We start from the raw sequence: 21,004 nt of genomic DNA on the forward strand, positions 1-21,004 counted from the left end.
ATACATTTTTCTGACTTTTCTTCCCCAAGTAACTGAGGACAGAATTTGACCAAGCATTTCTTCCTTGAAATGCTTAAATTTTAAAAGCTCCACCAAAAAAAGCACAGCAAAAAGACAAAACAGACATGAAGACAGAAACAAGAAATAAAAAAGTTAACCAGGAAAAAAAAAAAAAAGTAACTTTTTTTCCACCAAAGACTGAAGAAAATAAAGGCAGCTTCGAACTACTTTCCCCATATCTATTAAAAAGAAGTACCGAGAGTTTCTTGTTAACCATTGCCAAGAAAGGGTTAATCTCAGGGTTGGAATGCACCAAAGAACTTCTCAAACATCGTAACTGCCAAAGAGCTTCCATTTCTTTTCTGCCTCTACTTAATTTTTTGCATTGACTCTACTTAAAACAAGCTAGGTTTGGTTTTTTCAAAAAAACCCAACTTTTAACCTCCTATCATAATCCAGTTTGTGAAGCATCATAGTGTATTGGTGACAAATATTTTCATAAGCTATTTAAATCCCGGTATGTGCTTTTCTCCCAGGCTGCGTGCATATGCACTGCCTCAGCACGCTCTACTCTTCCTATGAGCTGTTGCTCAGCAGAAAGCAGCAGTTTGGTTGCAAAGTACATAGAGGTCCCTCTAGGAACATTTGACTAGGAAACATGAAAAATGTTCTGTAGCGCAATAGTACTCTTCAATACCACATCAGGTTTTACACTCTACTCTGCTATACCTGTGTATGGCAAAGCCACATCTGGGTTACACCCATTTGTAGTTGCTGGAGGCATAACTACAGGGTATTTAGAGAGAGAAAATGTGCCCAAGCACATTGTGATCCATCTACTTCCAGTGACAAGTGGTTTCCAAACTAGCACGGTGCCAGCAAGCCTGAGTTAAACCTGGGGGTGGGATCAAACTTACACAAAGACCCAGAAAGCTACTCTTTGTGAATCTATCTGTACTTGATAATGGATGAAATAGGAAACCTAGATTGAAATTATAAAGTCAAAGACACAACAGATAGTAATTCTGCATTTCCTTTACAGATCCATAAGAAGGTATCATTCTCATTGGGCAGTCAAAGTACACAGCATTTGTGCAACTTCATTAAGACAACAAGGCATCCCAGTAGCAGCATAAAGATAAAAAGCTGAATTATGAACCTCAAATACAGGCCCAGCATTAGAAATTTTTGATCCAGAATCGCTGACCCACAATGAGCAGATGAGAAAAACAACAATCACTGAAGCAGCAGTTTTACCAGTGTAGAAGAAAAAAGGGTATAGAACTTCATTCTCCCTGTCCCCTAGCTCTGCTTTCCATAAGCTGACCAACTTACACCTCCAGCCAGACCAATTGCTTGCTGCTCAATTCCGACTTTAGGGAAATATATTCTGATATGAAACCCTTAACAGACAGGCAGGCAGTCATGCAGAAAAAGAGAGAAATTATTGCTCTAGGCCACAGCTGCCCCAACCCTTCGCATGCTTCAGAGACTGCCGGCAAAAACTCATAAATCAAATGGTAGAGCATACAGGAAAGAAAGCATCAGTACCAGACACAAGACTGGATGAAAGAGCTGGTTTTCCACAGTTCCCACCTTGCCTGCTTCCTCAGCCTTCTTTGAAAGGGAAAGCTGTATGATGCCATTTCTGCTGGTTAATGTAATTTACTGCATAAGTCAATTCAACTACAGCATTTTTAAAAAAAGGTTCTCACTGTGTCATTCATCCACATTAGCCTTGTCCCCTCCTCTTTTGGAGGTCTTCAGATATAACTGTGAATTACCTCATCAACTCTAAATCTACTGTACTGATTCACCAAATATGAATCTAGGTGTTAAACAAGCAAGACAGGTCAACACAGCTTTCATTTCATCAAAATGGGTGAAAGCCAACATGGTTATCTCCAGCCAAGATCTACTTTTCTCCATGTGATTTAACATGTCCCCTAGCTGTTCCCCCGCACCGTACACCATCATCACAGTTGTCACATTACTACACGTGAATTCTTTAAATTAGGCTTTGTGACTCATTGCAAAACTAATCAGCACCCTTCCCTGCACAGGCTGCACACACTGTTCCCCAACTTGCCAGTGCAGAGATAAGGAGCAGCCAGCCCTTTCAGGTTTCTAAGGAGGCAATGCCTGACCGCTAAGGCAAAGTCTATTTATGTAAATTTTTCACAAGATCTTATGGAGGATGATGTGGGATGATATCACCTACAGGGTAAAACGCTTTCTATAGCAGTGAAACAAGTACAAAAAGGAATCCAAACATTGGCAATGCAACAGACAACACCCTGCCCAAAAGCCTTTCGAGTCTCTAATGCTAGAGCTTAAACATGACTCATCCCTCCTGTCTACCTATACCGCTGAAAGAAAAAAAATGGGATAAGAAAGGCTGAAGGCTGGGACATCCAATGCTGTCAACTTGTGTCAAGGACAATTGCTGAAACAGCCAGGAAACAAGTGTGCTTACATGGGCCATTTGCTTCTCTCCTTAATCACTCGAATGGGAATCCTACAGATCCAGCCCCAGGAGAACATGGGAAATCAGCAATTAAACCTTCTTTCCTGTCTGTTTGACAAGCCTCTCTTGTTCAAATCACTGTAAACAGCTAACAGTAAATCAGTTTTGAATCACAGAAAAACACGAGGTGTGAAAGCGACAGATAAATAAGGTTGGTTATGCTAGCTAGAATAACATAGCACATATGGTAAACGCTCCCTTCTCAGCTTATTCCAGAAGAGTAGCAGAGCAGATTAGAATAATCTTTAACCTGTCATATAATTTGTCAGCTGCCTAAAGACATGCAGTGCCTAACACAGAGCCAGTTAAAGTGGAGAGCATTGGCATCATGAAGGCAGCACATGGTCCATCCACTCCCAACAACAGAGGGGAGACTGGTAGGAGCAGCTACTCCTCTTGCACTCTCTCTTTCACTCTAGGGTGCTCTCCATGAAAGATGAAGGCCAGTGCAATGGGCTTTATAGCCTGTAAATCAGGCACAACCTTTGGATTCCAGCTGACAAAGTCTTAGGAATGCAGCAGCTGACAAATCCCCATAAGATAGCTTGTAGTTAAACTGTTCAAATGTCACCCAAATCCATTGGGATTCCTAGGATGTGAAGCCTTTCAAAAACTGCACAGAGCCCTCAACAGAAGCATAGGTCAAATAAAGACTTAACTACCACTCTTACAGAGGGAAGAGATTTAAACGATTGGAAAGAGAGCGAGTGATGTATCCCAAACAACAGGCACAATGCAGGGGTGATGGGACACCACTGGATGGGACAGAGGAGATGTCAACACCACTGGCAACACCTGAAAAATAATTTTCAAGAAAAGCAAGCTTCACATGAGAAACAGAAAGTCTCACATAATCAGAGAACGTAGCAAGGTGTTGGTTCCTTGTAGCTTTTCCTCCTTGCTGTGGTGCTGAGGGCGCTCACAGTAGCGTGGGTGAGAAAACCTGCGGGGAGAGACCTCTCCGAGCAGAGCTGACCAAGCAAATGCATCAGCCGGTGGGTAGAAAGATGATCATTGAGGGGAAAAATAAGTAAAAGCAGAATTTATAGTGACTTTATAAAGTTGAAGTTATTGTGGCCAAGATTTTTCAAACCTCAGTTTTGCAATGGGATTTGTGGAGATTTTACAGACATTTGTTCATTACGTGAAATGCAGCACCTGTCTGTAATACCTATCTATAGTATGAGATACTGCACAGGAGCTGTCTCCAAAATAATGTGTTCCTTGTTAGCAAATTTAATGGCTATAAAATATGGTGCAATAGGCTAGATAATGAGTATATGAATTATTAAATTGAATAGGAATTTCTATAAAGAATTTAGAGAATAGAAATCCACATGCATACTGCATTAAGCACTGCACTGCAGGGAGAGGGCAGGTGGGTTACTGGGCTGCGGGCACAATACAGCAGCCGAGGTGAAAAAGGGAACTAAAAAATACTGTTAAGAAGGCAAGTTGACTGACATCTCTAATCACATCTCTACAGCAGAAAAAGGCTGTTATGAAGTACACTGCCAGTATCAGTAATAAAAACCCCCACCTTGATTTTAAGCTAATGGTATGCTTATTCATGCTCTTTTTAAAATAAGTCTGGATAGCCACTACCACAAGCACTGCCCTGTTGAGCCCTGGGCTGGCCATGCATCTGCACAATCTTCTTTGCTTTTCAGGTCCCCACCCAAAAAGCCGCCCTGCCTCCCCCCCTGCCCAGTCTATTCTCATAGGGCACAAAGCTTCCCCATGCAAACTGGCATCGGCAGTTGCCTCCAGCTTTCCCACCCACTCCACGTCTCAGTACATCCATTTCTGTGAGTCCCCAGAGCTGCTCGTTATTGCTGACACATTTGCGTGCAGAGCCAGGAGCAGCGCTCTGTGGAAAGACATCCCCACTCCTGCAGGAAAGGGAAACAAAGTGTTTGGGAGCGAGGAGGAGGAGGGCAGGCTCTGCTCTGCTTAACCATGTTCCCATGTTTTAAAATAAGTGTGAGCTCCTGTACCTACTGTAGTTCGTCAGATTTCACAGGGCAAGTTGGATTCTGGACATATTCTGCCTCCGTGACCTGCCCTCAGTCCTTTGCCCTCTCTTCCATAGGTAGCTAAAAAGAAAGCTGGGGTTGATAAATGGACACAGTCCAGACATACAAAGCACACACAAACACCAAAGAGCCCGAGGAAACATTTAAGATAACACGAAGGGAATAAAGATTGACATAAAAAAAGACTGACGCTCAGATTCAGTAACGTCACTTCCCAGCAATGAGTTCAACAATGTGAGACGTTAGCACATAACACTCGTAAAGGGGACAGTATGCAATAGTCCCATGCTGACAGAGATAAGATGAGATAATATGACCAGAGATTAAATCAATACCTGAGAAACATTAAATACAAACAAGATTGAGAGGGATCAAAGGTGACAAATTGGTGCAGCCACAACAGTCTCATGGAACACCTAGGCAAAGCAAAGGAAAAATATCGTGCTAATGCTTGCCTGTTTTTCAAGAGTATCAAGTGATCTTATAAGAGATACTATTTCTTGCAAACCTTGTCCCACAGAGAAGATCAGGTATTCTTGGATTACCTGATATAAACTAGTAATACTACCTAAAGTATCCATAACACAGCAAGAACCAATCTTACTTTCTGGATCCAGAAACGTCTGTTTTCCCTTGCCACCTGCAGAAGCAAAAACATTTCTATAAACAGCCCATTTTATGATTTCTCTTCCTCCCAAACACTGTATCTTCCAAGGAAAGCATATGTAGCTGAGATTGTCAGCTGTTAGTAAACACGTATGAATCAGCATAATAGAGTCTATTAATGTTCAGACACCATATAATATACTTTATCATCCACAGCAAGGAAAGAGCTATTTCAACACTTCTCTTGACACAACAGGGAAGTAACAGGGAAAGTAAAATCTTATTTTACTTACTTCAAGGCAAAAGGATTTAACCTCTGCTGCATGAGGATTGGCACAGTGGTCTTTAGCGGCAAGGAAGAGATATTAATGGAGAGGAGGAGTAAAGAGCAGTTTTAAAGCATTCAGGTGACATTAAACAGAAGAACCAGAGCCAAGTAAATACTGCTCCTATCCACCTCTTCAGTCTCATTTACTCCAGCAAGACCCTCACCTCCCTTCCTTTTTAAGCTCCTGTTTTCCTCTCTTTTTCTCATCTATAAATTAAAGCCTTCCCAGCCAGTCTTTGTATTTCTGTGCCTGTTACTTTTAGTGAGTATCACAATGAGTGGTCCTAGAGGTCAGAAAGCTTCATGTTCCTCACCCAACCCTTTGTTTCAACACTGGCGTCCTGCCTCCCTAATCCATCCCACTGCCAGCCCTGGGCAGCATCTTTGGGATGGGGAAGACACTGCTCTCTAAAAAACACAGCCAAACCTAAAGCAGGCAGGTCACTTACTTTGGGAATGTGTGGGATAGCCTGGGGATAGGGGGGACTCTCAGCAGAGAAGGCAGTATAAGAAAGTTGGTACAAACCTCAGCAGCAAACCTTACTGCAGCCAGGGAGTTTCCTCCTTCTTTCCCAGCTGCTGGGGGGGAAGCCCCATATAAAGGTTACACAGTGAGTAGTCAGGGGGTTTAAAACAACTTGGGATATGCATCTTGAGCACAGTGACAGCAGCTACTGGAGTTCATACATATCAGGACATTTGCGAAAGGGTTAAGTAAACACGATAGATCTTACTGAGGTGCTGGGCTGCACTGCAGAACATATGGGATAAGATAAAACCTGCTTATAATAGCTCTGGGCTCAGTGATGCATGTGAGACTTTTAGAAAGGAAGAGACTGCAATAGCTTCTGATTCACCAACAAAACATTCATCCATTATGTAACAGAAGGGAGAAAGTTTTATTTTACTAGGGCAAGACTTATTAACTCAAGTTATTCATGATGGAAGACCCTTTTGGTATGCTGCATTTTTTCTGAGGTTTCCAGATCTGCATTAAACACTTGAAGGTCAATGCAGTAAAGAGATGTTGGCTCATTATTTCCTTCTCAGAGGGAAAAAAATTGTAAAACATGGGATTCCCTCAGCAGATTCATTTCTTACACAAGACAATCCAATGCAATTGAAAGCATTTAAAACCTGAACTACTGGCCAAGCTGCAGATGGAAGGATAAACCTCCCAAAGGCAAAGCGACTTGCCTGAGGCCCCGCTGCAGAGCGGTCCGAAGTCCAAGGAATACAACCCGAACCAGCCAAACACCTCCCTGCTGCCTCTCCCCCGTGGCTGTAGGTCATTTGTACCTCCTCAAGGCTGGCACAAGCTGCTGACAGATGAGGATCCCACACTCAAATCACTAATACTACGGTCATTCTTGCAGGAGATTATGTTACACGAACTGCTTTTTCTGCCCCTCCAGCCCCTAGAACAAGTCCTGTATTACAGGACAGGTCAACACTTTTGGATCATACCACTTCCCAGTGTTTCACCAGTGAGCGAAGGAGCATTTCATCCTCACAGAAACTACTGGCTTACCATAGAAAACATTAATTTTCACAAAGGGAGCATGAAACTCATAGATCAAACCTCTTCTGCGATAAGGCACAAGCACTAATGGCATGCACTGACATCCATCAATAAGGCAAAGTTGAGAAGTATCCTGAACTCAGAGGAGAGTCAGAGTGCCATGCCAGGGAGACCGGATGGCTGGAGGACTGAGATAACAGAAATGAGGGGCAATGTTGAAGTATTATGTACAAACTCATTTGTTTAGGGCATATTGCTGAGACATTCTTCTAATAACTTGGCCTCAATCAGCTAGAAATGGGCAAGAAGACAGACCTGACCACACCAGCTGATCGCAGGATAATTATAAGCCAGCACTGTGGTGCAGCTTCAAAAAAGGAAATGTTATCCTATGGAAAGGACATGGAACTGATAGGTGTTACTACCTGAGCAAGGGGGTGGAGAGCCAACTGGCTAATAAATCACTAGGTGCTAATAAATCAAGGCTGAAAGCAAGCAGGTACTTCCAATATATTTTGGATTGGGATTCGTAATTTTTTCCTTCTTTTATAAAGGAAAGGATGAATTAATACATTGCTGAGGTGTTTTGACACAGAACAAGTTCTTTTCCGAATGTCACATAAGGGTGATCTTATTGGATAAAAATTTCTTACCACGGTGCAAAATCAGATACAGTATTTCTGCTTTTGCTGCCTAACACAAACTGAAACCAATAAAGACATAATGTGACATACAGCAGCTGCAAGCACTAAAACTAGCAATTTACGGAGCACTTTCAAAGCAGTGTCACCACTCAGAACAATAATAACCAATTAATGAAGAAAAACAGCAGATAAAAATGGTTTTTTGATTGATTGTGACTGGCAAACTTCAAAGAATGGCTTCAAGTGTTTTTTTTCATTTTTGCACAGTTTCAGTTTAATATACTTTTACAATGACAAACATATATGTGAATTTTACCCTTACAATTCAGATGAACTGCTAAAATATTTTAAATAGGTCGGAGAAAATGAAAAGAGTCAAATTTTCATTTTATGAACTTACTTAATCCCCACTCATAAGGGATGTCTGATTGTTAGGGTTTTTTCCTGGAAACTATCAATATACCTGTCGAGTTAGAGCAGCTCCGTGAATCACAAGGAAAATTACCACATATGTTCTATGAAGTAAAAATACATTAAAAAAAGTTCACGCATAGTTCCACATGTAACTCTAATGGGGGGGGGGGGGACAGGGATGACACACGCGACACGACACAATGATTACTTTATGTTTGTGTGTTGTCTTTCAAAGTTCTGAGAATTATAAAGTGATATAGAAAAGTCAAGAGTAAAGGGGCTTTTCCAAGCAAATTACCAACTGCTGCAGTGGAAACATTATTTTAATAAATTTCTTCATTAAATTTGATAAAGGTAAAACTGAACAGGAGGCAATAAATCCATCTCCCCTCCCTAAATTTAGGGGCTTGAAGTCTTAGAACCATCTCTAAATTTTGTACTGAGTCACAAAAAAACCCATACTTGAGCTACCTGGAAGCCAAGTCAAATCTGAACTCAGGCTGAATGTGTCTAAAACAACTAAAACACTTGTGACCATCTCTGATTTCACAGAATTAAAATCATGCTGCTGTGGTTTACAGCTGGGTAGCAAAGTAAAGAAAATAAACTATTTCTTCTTAAGAAAAGAGCTGTGTGACCCATGGCATTCAGAAATTCTCCAGCCATTTTAGTAAAAAAGCAAAGACCAAAGTGAATGCTTGCATGGTGAAAGCCACAGTGAAAAGAAGTAGGGAGCTGGGAAGGTTTTCGTTTTGTTTAGGTTTTTTTCCCCTGAAGAAAGCCAAACCTCAACCACCTTATTCTGTTGGGCAAGGTGGTCAGAAGGAATTGTGGCACTCATTCCCCAGACTGGCGTATCACCAAAACATCATGGGAAATAACATTAGTCAGCGGCACAGGTGGTGAAGAACCTGCTCTGTGTTCCCCTTCAAAGCCTGGAAACGCCATGCTCCTGCAAGGAGCCACCTCTTCTCCTGGACCTCTGCAGAGCCAGGGCAGGAGGACACCTTCACCTCCTCACTGCTCCTCCTCCACCTTTCTGCTGCATGCTCTCCTTTCCCAAGCACTCCTCCAGGCTCACTTACTCCTTCTGATAAACAAATCCTCTTTGCACAAATTGACATTAATTGAGGCCAGATTAAGACTCAGGACAGCTGGCCTGAGTCTGTGAGTCTGCCTATATATCCAACATCTGTTTTTTCACTGTCTGAGCAGCCTTCACTATGTACACAGGCCCAGATTATGCCCCTCCTCAGGAACAGCAGGCACTACACTGAGACGGTCTCTATTCTGTTCAGGGACAAGATTTGCCTCCTGGGCATGCAAGCGGGAAACTCAGATCCTCAGAATATTGAAATATGCCAGACCTGGGTAGATCTTCACTGCAAGTCAGAAAGGCTTTTCCTCTGCTTGTGCACAGCTCCTCCTGCTCCTCCGCATCTTCAGCATCACAGCCTCACCGCCGTGCTGTGCAGAGAATGGTACCGTACTGCGCTTTTACCTCACCTGCTGACACGCTGTTATTCCAGTCAGCAGTGGATCTCCCTTCTGAGTGCCAAGGATAGATGGCCATTTCCACCTTTTTCCAAAATTGCCAATTTTTGTAACGCAGACTACTATCAGCTTAAGGATGAAATTGGTATCTCCGTATTGACTTGAACACTATCAAGAGAAAAGCTCCATCCAAGCTGGCACTTAACCAACACTGTTGCCAGCAATTTCAGTAACAAGACTTTTAGCAGTTAAACAGACCATGGAGACAAAAACGCAAAACTGATCATTAGTATTAATCACTAGTTATACTAGTATCGTATTTCAAACTTCAAAGCATTTTACAAGCCTAAACTAGTCTTTCCTTATTCATCACCTGTCCCTACATGGCAAGCAGGCAACAGGCAAATCTCAAACAACTTTTTCACAGACCAGAGTCAAAGACAGGACAGAGAACTCACAGCTGCTTTTCCACATCCACACTGGAGCCCTCAGCCTGGGTTGCCTTCACCACCCAGGCCAAGCACTGACACAAGATGTGCATTAAGACATTTTTGTTACGGGAAGAGGACTGTATGTCTTCAGGTTGAAGTTCTGGCAACTTTCTCAAACACTAGATCTGCTTTAGAAAAGGAGCTTAAAATTGACCCAACTCCTCATCTTGTCATCAACATAATAAAATATACAGAATAAGATGCTATTTCCCTGTTGCTGTTTATTAAGAAAGAAAGAAAAAGTCAGAACACACACCAAAATGAATACAATTTGTATATTTTCAGTGGAGTTCTTGCTATTTGGAAGCAACTGAAGACTTGAGCCACTCATGGTTTGCCTTTGTTTTCCAGAATTAGAGAAACAGGACATCGCTTGAAACACTTACTGACTGGAAAACTCAGAGAAATCTGATGAAATTTTAGAGCTTAGACTTCCCTATAAATAGCTAAGAAATAAAAACCTCTTGAATACTTTTCTTCTGTTCTTTGCAAAACTAACAATATTCACTTCATAAAATACTTAAATAGATGTATTTTGTCATCCAATATATTTGGCTAACACCGAGTATATTTGTTAACATAAAACACTAATAAGTAGAAGTAGTGTTATTTTAAATGTCAGCCAAGTAAGATATCTGCATAAACACTACAAACAGAAATACAAGAAAGGGTTCCTTATAAGATCTGTACCATAAAAATGGAAAAATCCAAGCTACTACTGTGATGCTAAGTGAAATCTGCCCCTATCCATTCTATTTTATGATGAGAGAAGAAAATTAATTACTCATGAAGAGGCAAATTTAAAGAGATGAGAAGCAGCCATAAAGAGATGATACTCAAGCATTTATAAACCTAAACATTTAAAAGATATCTAAAATAATTCAAATATAAAAAGGCCTTTGCACAAATGAACAACTCTTTCTATCCCTGAACTAGGACAACCAGACATTTCCTTTTAAAACATCTTCTTTCCTTTAGGCAGTGGGAACAAAGAGGAAAAAAAAAAGATTTCCTATTTTCATGCTGTTTCAGTTCCAGGCGAGGATTTGCCAGTCCAGGGTGTGACTGATCGCACTAATCACACACCGTCTCACTGTGCTGAGATTACAAAGCATTATTGCCACTAAACTGGTGAAATACATCAAATTTAGCCACACAAGTTGGACATGATTAAACTTCACTGAGAAAGGAGATGGTGCTCTCTCCAACATCGCCTGCCCACACTGGCATTTATTTATCATTTACTATGTCCCAGATCGAAACAGAATGGAGGGGACTCAGGTGGCCAGGCAAAGCACGAGATTTCCTGCGCTAGTGAGGATGGTTAAACATAACTACCACCAAGGGAAATTAATGCATTGTAGATTCCAGGATATGACATCAACATGGACCCTAGAATGAGAAATATTCAAGTGTGCAATTTATAAGCCTTGGAAGCACATTGGGAGCGCAGGTTGTGTCTGTTGTGCTCTGAAGGGCTAGAGCAGCCACAAAAGCCCAGGGGACCAGGCAAGCGCAACGTCTCCTGATGCAGCGTCGTTCCAGAAAATGTTGCTTGTACGGGGTGCCTTCTGGCAGATCAGGTACCCTCCAGCTGTTCCAGTACAGTGACAAGAGCAAGCAAGAAACAGAAATTCTGCTCCCAGTACTGATTAATGCCAGGGTCTAACTTTCAAGCATGGATGGAAGCGGGAGTCCATTTCAGCAGCTCTGAACACTTGTTTCCCGTGTGCTGAAGCGCATTTTGGATCCCTGCAAGCAGCTTGGTACAGGAACTGGTACCCTGCCTGTCCAGTTAAGGGAAGTTCACAATGAGATTCAGGGGAAGCCCATGCTGACCACACAGCATTTAGCTCCCTTCCCTAACTGTTTCTCTGAGACACCGTAGGCTTCCTGCCACCCTGCATAAAACACACTTTCACCTGATACCTCTGCTCCACTTGTAAAACTCAAGGCTCAAGAACAATCACTGTAAAAGAAACTGCAAGGAGCAAATGTGGGAAAAGGGGGGGGGCAGAGGAGAGAGGCGATTACTCATGTAGTTCTAACCTTTTTTACTTGCCTCGTACCTATTCTTAATTTATCTAGGCTACAAATGTTCAGTAGCTGAAACAGTATTTTTCCAGCTCTGTAAAGCACCACCCAGGGTTACAGCAGCACATGCAAGTCTGAAAGAATTGTAACAGTACACAAATAATAAGCTGAAAGAACAGTTTATAAAAATAATCAGTTTCTGTTATGTGACCAACTAGCCTCAAGAGATGCCCACATCTCTCTCCTTGACGCATTTTTAAGCTGAGATACTGCAAAGCATCTCAAAGCAAATCCAGGTTGGACTTCTTGAAGCCTTCCTCACATGATTGTTTCTGAGAGATTTGTCAAGAGTGAGTATGGAAACAACAGCAGTTGTTGCTTTGCGTTGTAGGCAGTCTTTTAATCATGGCATACAGAAGGGGAAAACTAACATTTACAGCCAAAAGTCCTATGTGAAGAGAATAGTTATTCCAGTGTTCTGTGTTGGCCCTCTGTCAGATCCCCATACCAGGTTTCCTACTGCATTTTCAGAAAAATCCTGTTGCTCTAAATGACTGTGCTAATCTTAATACTTCTTTAAACAGCAGAGCTAAAGCCCAAAAGCCATATGCGCAGTAACACCCACCCAGGACAGTCAGAGGAAAGAACCATTTAATTTAGGTATATGAAATGACAGAACTGTCAGTTATACGACGGTAACTTTGCACAATGTACAAGTTAAGCTTAGGCTTCTCCCACTCCTTTGTCCCCTCTTCTTCACTTTTTAAGACTGAGTCTTACATATTACATGGAAGAAAGAAAAATGCCACTCATCAGTTGCGGGGCAGGAATACATTGCAATGCCAACGCAGAGCAACATTTTCTCCAGGTTTTTTCCACCAGAGGGTATGTCTCAATTGCAAGAGAAACACCACTCCCTCCTTTTCCTTTTCCTGCTTTTCTGCTGTAAATTATCTGGAGCCAAACCATAAAATGCACAACCGCACTGCATCAGAACAAAATAGGAGACTCTCCACATCTTCTGGTTTTAAGCCTGGCTTGATTTATCAGGTATGTCTCTACCTGATGGTAGAGAGATGACATATATGCCAGGATATAGATTGTTCATAATTTATTTGCAGAAAATATTACTCTGAGCAAATGCAATTTATCTGTTTCAGTCACAGTTAATGCTACATATATATGTTCTCTGGCTGACTGACTCGCAGAAATAGGTTTAAGTATTTCAGACTGTAAACTGAAAATTAACTAATGACAACTAATCTGCTGTACTGCCGGAGAATTCAGTGTTTTATTAACATTCCAACAAATGCTAAATGAAGGTAAGCGCAGACACTTACATTTCTCTACATGAAATTTATCATGTACTTGCATATTGCAGATCACAAAAAAATGGAAAGAATACATACAGCTACCTGGCATTATATATCCATATTCATTAATTGGAGGGCAGCTGCTACTTACTTCAAAGGTGCCAGTTTGGAAACGACAGTCAAACATTTGACTAAAAGGTGTTCAAATACATGTATTTGATTTTGGTAAACAGACTCCTATAAGGGCATCACCCACATTGTATCCTAAAGCTCCAGTAATAGTAAGGCAATGCAGATAGCATCTGGATAACCACTTAAACAATAGCAAAAAAAGAGTGCAATGAGATTTCACTACTTTGTAGCAAAAATTATTTGAACAGCTTTTAAAAATACAATACTATTTTTACTAAGTTCTTCCAAAAGCAGAGGGAAGTGTTTTTCCCAATTTTACTTAAATAAAGCATTCGGAATGAAGTGGAAGGGGACACTGGATAGAAGCTGAAACAGGTTATCTACCTGAAACTGTTCCTCTTCAAGATACCTTGGCAATGTGTACATCCATGCAACTGGTACCTAACTGCAAGCCTTGCCGGCTGGTAAGTGTTTCAGTGTGGCAGCACTTATGGCAGCCCACTGCTGCATGGACACCACATGCACTGCACATCGCTATAAAGGAGGCCAAAAACCTTTAACCAAAGGATCCGAAATTTAACCAGCACCAAAGAAGAGGGCAGAAAGGATGGCTGTGAAAATGCATGCAAGACCTCACATCTCAGAGAAGGATAAGAAGTAGGCAAATCACATTACTTCCTTGTAACATCAAATGTTTGTTTACTTACACCGTCTGCCACATAAACTGCCCATCAAAGAGTCTTCAGAACCCCCAATGAAACAAACTCTCCCAAAGACAGCATCACCCTTTGCAGCCGCAGTGGAAACACAGTGCTTACTCACAGCATGACAGGAACCCAAGCAGCAGCTCTGGAGACCTCAGTCCTGGGTAATTTATGCAGTCATCACCAGCATTACTTGGCCTCTAGCAGAAGCAGCCCAAACTGAAGGGGGAAGGGGGTTTATTTTGCTTTGGTTTTTTTTTTACTGGAAACATCTTAATTTTTGTTCCAAGATCCACAGTGGGGGAAAGCAAGGTGGCTGTAAGTGCCTCAAGGTGCTGATGGGCAAGGGCACAGCCACTGAGGCAGCCTTGCAGGACTCTGCTCTCTTCTGCTGGAATAGGCTCCATGCCAGAGCTAGTAACTTTTGAGTCTGACCTCACTGTGAATAGCTGTGCTTCTCTGCCCTGCCCTGCTGGACCATGCCATCAGACTGGTAAGGTTTGCTCATACCTGTTCTTCAGGATACCCCAAGCACCCTTCTGCAGAGTCAGCCTCTTATTATCCTCCAGCACCTGAGCAGTCAGTGGGGCAAACACAGAGCAGCTGGTCATCCCTGCTTTAGGCTATATTGTGAAATGGGACAAGTGCTCTGCTCTATAGACTAAAGAGGACACATCATTTAGGGAAACAGCATTCCAGAATAAGAATTAAATGTAGTTTGCCAAGGGAGAAGAAGAACATGAAGAGATTACATCTTTGGAGTAAGGAGACAAGGTTCTAATCTCACTATTTAATAAGAAACCAGTAAACTAGAGGATAGAAGTCTTCCAACTACACTGGGTTGAGATCTCTAATTACTTCATGAAGCATTTTACTGAAGTATAATTTTATATATGTTGCAAAGCAAAAGGTACTGATTAATTGCAACTCATTAAGTGTAAGTTGTTTAGTAATTAGGAAAAATAAATGCAGGCAAGGCAAGGTTGGTGCAGACAAGGATTCTATCTAGCAGAGTGTCGCATTTCCAATAGCAGCCAGTCTGCTCAAGCAGCAGAGGAGTAATTGAAATTCAGTCCTGACCCATAGGACAGGCAGCCAGACCACACATTCCAACTTTCTTGAAAGAAATCTTATAAAACAAAGATAATGAATGCCTTCACTACAAATGACCGGGTTAGACAGTTAGTGGCTGTCTCCACCCATGAGCTATTAAAACTTCATGTTCCATGTATAAAAAGCTTTGCTATCCTATCTAGAGTACTTGTGGATGTATATATCACCTGTGTTCATGTTACCATTTTTTAACGTTGTGCTAATACTTATGCAGAAGTAAGGTAAGTAAGTCATACTTATCTCTTACGTAAATTGTACACTTAAGGAATCAGAAACAAACAAATATCTCAAGGAAGGTATTACCAACAAGATTTTAATAGCGTAATATTTTCAAAATTTGTCTTTACCCATTTTGGGAGAGAAAGTTTGCTGTGGGTGAGAAACATACAATTAAACATACTAGGATAGAAAAGGGACTAAAAACAAAGGCAAAATAAAGCCCTAGCACAGAAGCATGTTCTGTGAACAAGACCACCAAGGCATGCAAAATTGTCATCACTCACCTCAGCTAGAAGGCTGGCAAACTGTAGATATTCTCTACCTTTCTACTTTTAATCCTATCCATGAAACACAAGTACCCTCAGAGAACCCAAATATATTTTAGCCACTCCTTTTTCTATTAAAGGAGGTAGTGGCCATGGACACAGGTTTCCTAGAACAGCAACTTTCAGAGAAGACTCACATGACATTGAATCACACTCGTTTCCCACAGCTGGTTGCCAGGGATTTTTAAGTCTTCACAGTAGTACTATACAGTGATCAACCACAAACCCCAGTATAAGACAAGACAGTGATGCACCATTTTATTTGGTGGTAATTGTAGAGCAAATGGTTTTCTACAAAAGCAGGCACCAAATTCTGGGAAAGTCTGGGTCTGGAATTTGCAGCTCAGTTATGACTTAACTAATAATAGCTAACACAAGTGTCAAAGCCACATGAGAAGCAGAGTTTCCTTCCCACAATGCCACTGGTGAAGTTGCCTACAAAAAGAAAACTAAAAAAGTCTGAAAACTTCACACAAGTAAATTCTTTTCTTTGTCCTGAATAGACACAATGTACTCCCACTCCTTCACAAAGGAAGTTAAGAGCTTCTTTATATTTCAAGCCTACTCTGTTTTCCTCAACAAAATACAAATGAAAGGGCCGTGTGAATTATTAACAGATGACAACAGAGAGCTAGCCAGGTATTTCAAACACTTGTGTCTCTTCTTCCTACATGAATTCCTCAATAGTGCACGCAAAGTAAGTCTTCTTACACTTCCATCCTTTAAATCCATAATTAGAGCCAATTAAATAATTTGTTGAGAAGTAAAGGCTTTTTTACAGTCCTTCCTCTCTCCTTTTTTTCCCCGAGAGCACATTTGACCTGACCGTCAGTGACAGGAAGACTCCACACCTTGTTCTGAAGGGCAGTTAGTGAATCAAGTGAGAGCCTTTTCCCCGCTTAATACCTTTTCAGTAGCGCAAGCTCATGCGGAACACCATGCAGTCCAGTGGAAACAGAGCTACTATTTACTTCTGAACTGGAATAGACATATAATCAGGAAGCCTGAAAACAGACTAAAGCTTTTGTCATGTTAAGATGTTAACCACCATCTCATGTTGAAAGCAAGTCCTGTTTATTATAAACACTTTCACCAACCCCTCCTCCCCCATCCCCATTCCCCCCCAAAACCGCACCAACAAAGAGGTGAACAGAAGGACACCACATGAATCCAGCACCACTGCTTGATAGCATGCTTGGTATTTACACATAGGGACAAGCTTAATACTGCTTCAGTCCATTCGCATCATTTAACTCAAATAAATTCTGAATTTGTCAAATGATCTCTGCAAATCCAATGCAAGAAATAAAAATGAAATAAGTTAGCATCAGTGCAACTGAGAGATAATATTTGACAACTAACATAGGAAAACCTATTGAAATTAGAACTACAGTAGTAAGCTTTAAAAATAGCAAACTTTTTGACAACTTTGAAAAATAATCCAGATGATCCTAAACGAGCATATACTTTTCTATTTACTTCAAAATTTAAATACATAAATTCTATACTGTCATCTCTTAAAAGGACCATTTCAAAAGGTACAGCAAAGCACAGCATCTGATGTAACACAAACTGGGGGAGATGAGTTTCCCACAGTGCTGCAGGTAACTCCCAGTGATGCCACAGGGAATTACCTACAAAAACATAAACCACAACAACCTCTTTGGTTTGGATTTGACTCGGCTTCACACATAACGCTGTTTATTATGACTGCCATAAAAATGGACAAAAGCAGCACATACATTAGCAGCAGCTCCTGCTTAAAAACAATAAGCACAGCACATTCCCCCCTCAGCCAGCTCCCCGCTGACAGTATTCCAGACTAAGCCACAAAAACTCAACAGTGAGCTTTCGAATGACAGGACATCATGTGCTCCATAATCTACAGAATCGGTCAAATACTTACAAGGTTTCTTAAACAAATTGATCATGCCTACAATTTCAGACGAAGTCAGAGAAACTCCAGACTTGATCTTCTCTGAGGAAGAAACAAAAGCCATGAAATCACCAAAGAGAAGGATTTGTTTGGCTTTTTTTGTTGTTGTTTTTAAGAGAACTCTGAAGGACATACTGTAACATGATAGGAGGCTTGTAGGAACAGCCTCAAAAATCAAGCTAGGCATGTATTTCAGCACTCTGTTTCTATTTAGCACTCCCCCTGTGGAAAATGCTAAGGGAGATTTTGACTAGCAAGAGCCAAGGTGATTTCAGATTGATAGCTAAGACCTCCTGACTGATCTTTCATGCGATATTCATTTGGTACATTAGTTTATGTAACTGCTTTTTGCTCAGTATTCCCCAGCTACAAAGCCAAAAATAGCTTACCTTTTCCACAAGGGCAATAAGGTATACCTGGAATACTAGGCAACTCTTTGTAGGTGCTATGAATAACAGCAGCAGTTTTTAAAAAGTCAGAAAAATCCTGTCATTGTATTATCATCCATGTTTTTACCTTTACAAGAACAGTTTAATGTCAATAACTACCATGAAATCTGGAGGCTGCATTTTCCAAGAAAAATTGTGCCAGGCACTAATATTTTCTGAAGCATCCTATAGTACCATGAAATGGAGACAAGCATTAAGCAGTCTGTATTATCGTCATAAAAGAAGCAACAATGATGCAAATCCCTCTTAGAAAGCAATAAAGTTTTGAATATAAAACCTAAAAAAGACTTCATTATGCAGTCCTCAGTCAACACAGGCTGAGCCAAAGCCTACTACAGTACTTCCCTGTGCTCTGAATAAAACTTCCCATGGCTCCAGTAGCTCCTTTCGCAGAGGTGCCAGTCTTCCACAAATGGATATTTGCAGCCAGGATTTAAGGGAAAATATACCTGGTAAAACTAGGCTCCCAGATCTGTAGTTTGGCATACAAATATGTGGTCTAATTTTCAAGTCTCCCAGGAACCAGGTAGCTTACAATGCAGTAAAATCCTCTACAGGAAATTCATGTTTTAATGCTGTCTTTTCAATTCCTGCACTGTGTTTGTTCAAAATCATGTCTTAGAAGTTTGACCCAAAGACCAGCAACAAGTGGCTAAGCTTAGGCCTTCACACCCCAAAGGTGTTTAGACCAAAAAGTGCTTCTCATAAAACTCAAGATCTAGAGAAAGATTGTACTTTCTTAATGTGAAACCAAAGAAGTTATCATCTGGTTTAAACAGAGGTCCTTAGCACTTGCATATCAATCACAGAGACTTTTGAAATCAGTAAGTTAAAGCCTTTAACAGAAGAAAACTTTAATTAATCTATTGTACATAGTGCATTCAATAATATCTGATTTTTTAAATCTCCCTCTGTCAAGTCAATTAAAAACACAGTTTATTTGGAGAAACATTGAAGAATTGCAGGCTGCTTAGTGGCCTCATTTTCCTAAGCACTGGAAATACAGACATACAGAATCATTTCCCCAAAACATAAGCAAATGGGATCGAACTGAAAATGACAGAAGATAAAATAAAAAGCTTGAGAGTAATATCCTCCTGTCGCTCTCTCCTCTGAGGTATCTTACACTGATTTCTTTGGTAGATATATCAAGACTTATGTGTAATTACAACTTTAGCAACTTCTTTCTTTAGGGACACATTTTATTTCATTAATGAAACATTCTCAGGAGCCAAGAGAATGACTTTCACCCAATTTCATTTTTAATTAAAGAGAGCTAAAAAAAAAAAAAAAAGAATAGAAGAATAGAAAGATGAAACTACTCTGGTCTGACAAAATGCATAGCTTTTTGACCCATCTGAAAGTACTGCTTCCTCCACTCCAGCAGCTCACAGACCAAGATTCCCTGCAGCAAATAAATCACTTCACCCAGCCCCCTCAAGCCTTCCTCCCACAGCACTACACTAGATCTAGCACCCCTCCTAATAGTCAGCAAGCCAGGATTAATTCAGACCGTGAGAGCTTACAATAGGGCTCAGGACCATCAGAAAGGCTGCATGGCTACCCGAGCAAGCACTCTGCAGATCACAGCTGTGGTCACTCCCCTGGGCACGTTCTGCAGCTATTCAAGTCCTTTGCAGTTTTATCACTTCAAACCCCATGACGGAGATTCACCTTGGAGACCAACAGATGAACATTACAACATTGGAAAGCATTGGTGTCAAGAGGTAACTCTTAGAGGGAATACCTAATCTAGCATCAAAGTTGGAGATGCATGAATGACCCAGAAACAATCTCCTACCCAAGGACAATTAGCAGTGTTTAATCACCACACAAGGTTATCAAAGGACTTTTTGTAACAGCAGCTGAGGAACAGCATCACTCAGACAACAGGCATGAAGACAACTGGTGGACAATCCTGTGATGAAGAGGTAGAAACCACTCTCCCTATAACTTCCTAATACCAGCTTTATCTCAGTCACACCCAAACTGCCTGCCACCAGTGCCACAGCCTTTCACTGTTTAAGCAGGGATGAAAATTGAAACACAAGCTTTTCTTACACAACAAAACATTAAGTGAAAGAGGATTAAAAGGTGAAGTGACAAAACTAAGTGTGCAAAGTTTAAAAAGAAAAATAAAGGTTTTTTCCTAATTGACTTACATGAAAGTAGGTTTTGATAGTTGAAGAGTGTAATGCAGTAGACATTTAAAAGGCTCTAGTTATTCCCCAGACAACTCCAGTTCATGTAAAATCAAAAAAATATTTAGGCACATGGAGTGTTTTAATTTTACATTTTCTTCAGCAGAGAGTAATTAAATAATTCACATCACTGAATTGGCAGTGATGCCATCTACTGATGCCAAACTGAAATTTTTGCCCCCTCTTGCCAGCTTAGCTGACTTCATATTTCATCTTGACCTATTTTGGATGCGACAGGAAATCAGGACAGTGGGGTTGCTAAAACCTTGTCATATATAATTGTAGATATTGGAGGTTATTGTAGATATTGGAGCACTAGACCTTTAACTCAGGAAACATGCTTGGTCAGAAAACTTACCTGCTGGTTAAAACCCCCACAGATTACCAACTCACGCAAGTGCTCCAAGCTACAGGCAACCAGTGGAGAATATTGAAGCTAGCAGGAGAAATCAAGTAAAAGAGAGTGGCAGACAATGAACCAGGCAAAAAACGCTCCACTGGAAGCCAGGAAGTTT

At 41.0% G+C, this 21,004-nt stretch overlaps 1 protein-coding gene across 5 annotated transcripts in view; it reads right to left on the reverse strand.

Annotated features, from left to right (window-relative positions):
* The window catches only part of CRACD (capping protein inhibiting regulator of actin dynamics), a 139,861-nt gene that overhangs the window by 45,661 nt on the left and 73,196 nt on the right, over positions 1 to 21,004 (reverse strand). For 4 of the 5 annotated variants that reach the window (XM_052779994.1, XM_052779990.1, XM_052779991.1 and 1 more), the window contains exon 3: positions 17,810 to 17,881. The exons of the other annotated variant lie outside the window; for it this stretch is intronic. In XM_052779994.1, the coding sequence (XP_052635954.1) occupies positions 17,810 to 17,834 (25 nt within the window). In that variant the 5' untranslated portion in view covers positions 17,835 to 17,881. The remainder of the gene's footprint in view (positions 1 to 17,809; positions 17,882 to 21,004) is intronic. 5 annotated transcript variants of the gene reach the window in all.

Source organism: Harpia harpyja, chromosome 2, assembly GCF_026419915.1.
Source record: "Harpia harpyja isolate bHarHar1 chromosome 2, bHarHar1 primary haplotype, whole genome shotgun sequence".
Classification (NCBI taxonomy): Eukaryota; Metazoa; Chordata; class Aves; order Accipitriformes; family Accipitridae; genus Harpia; species Harpia harpyja.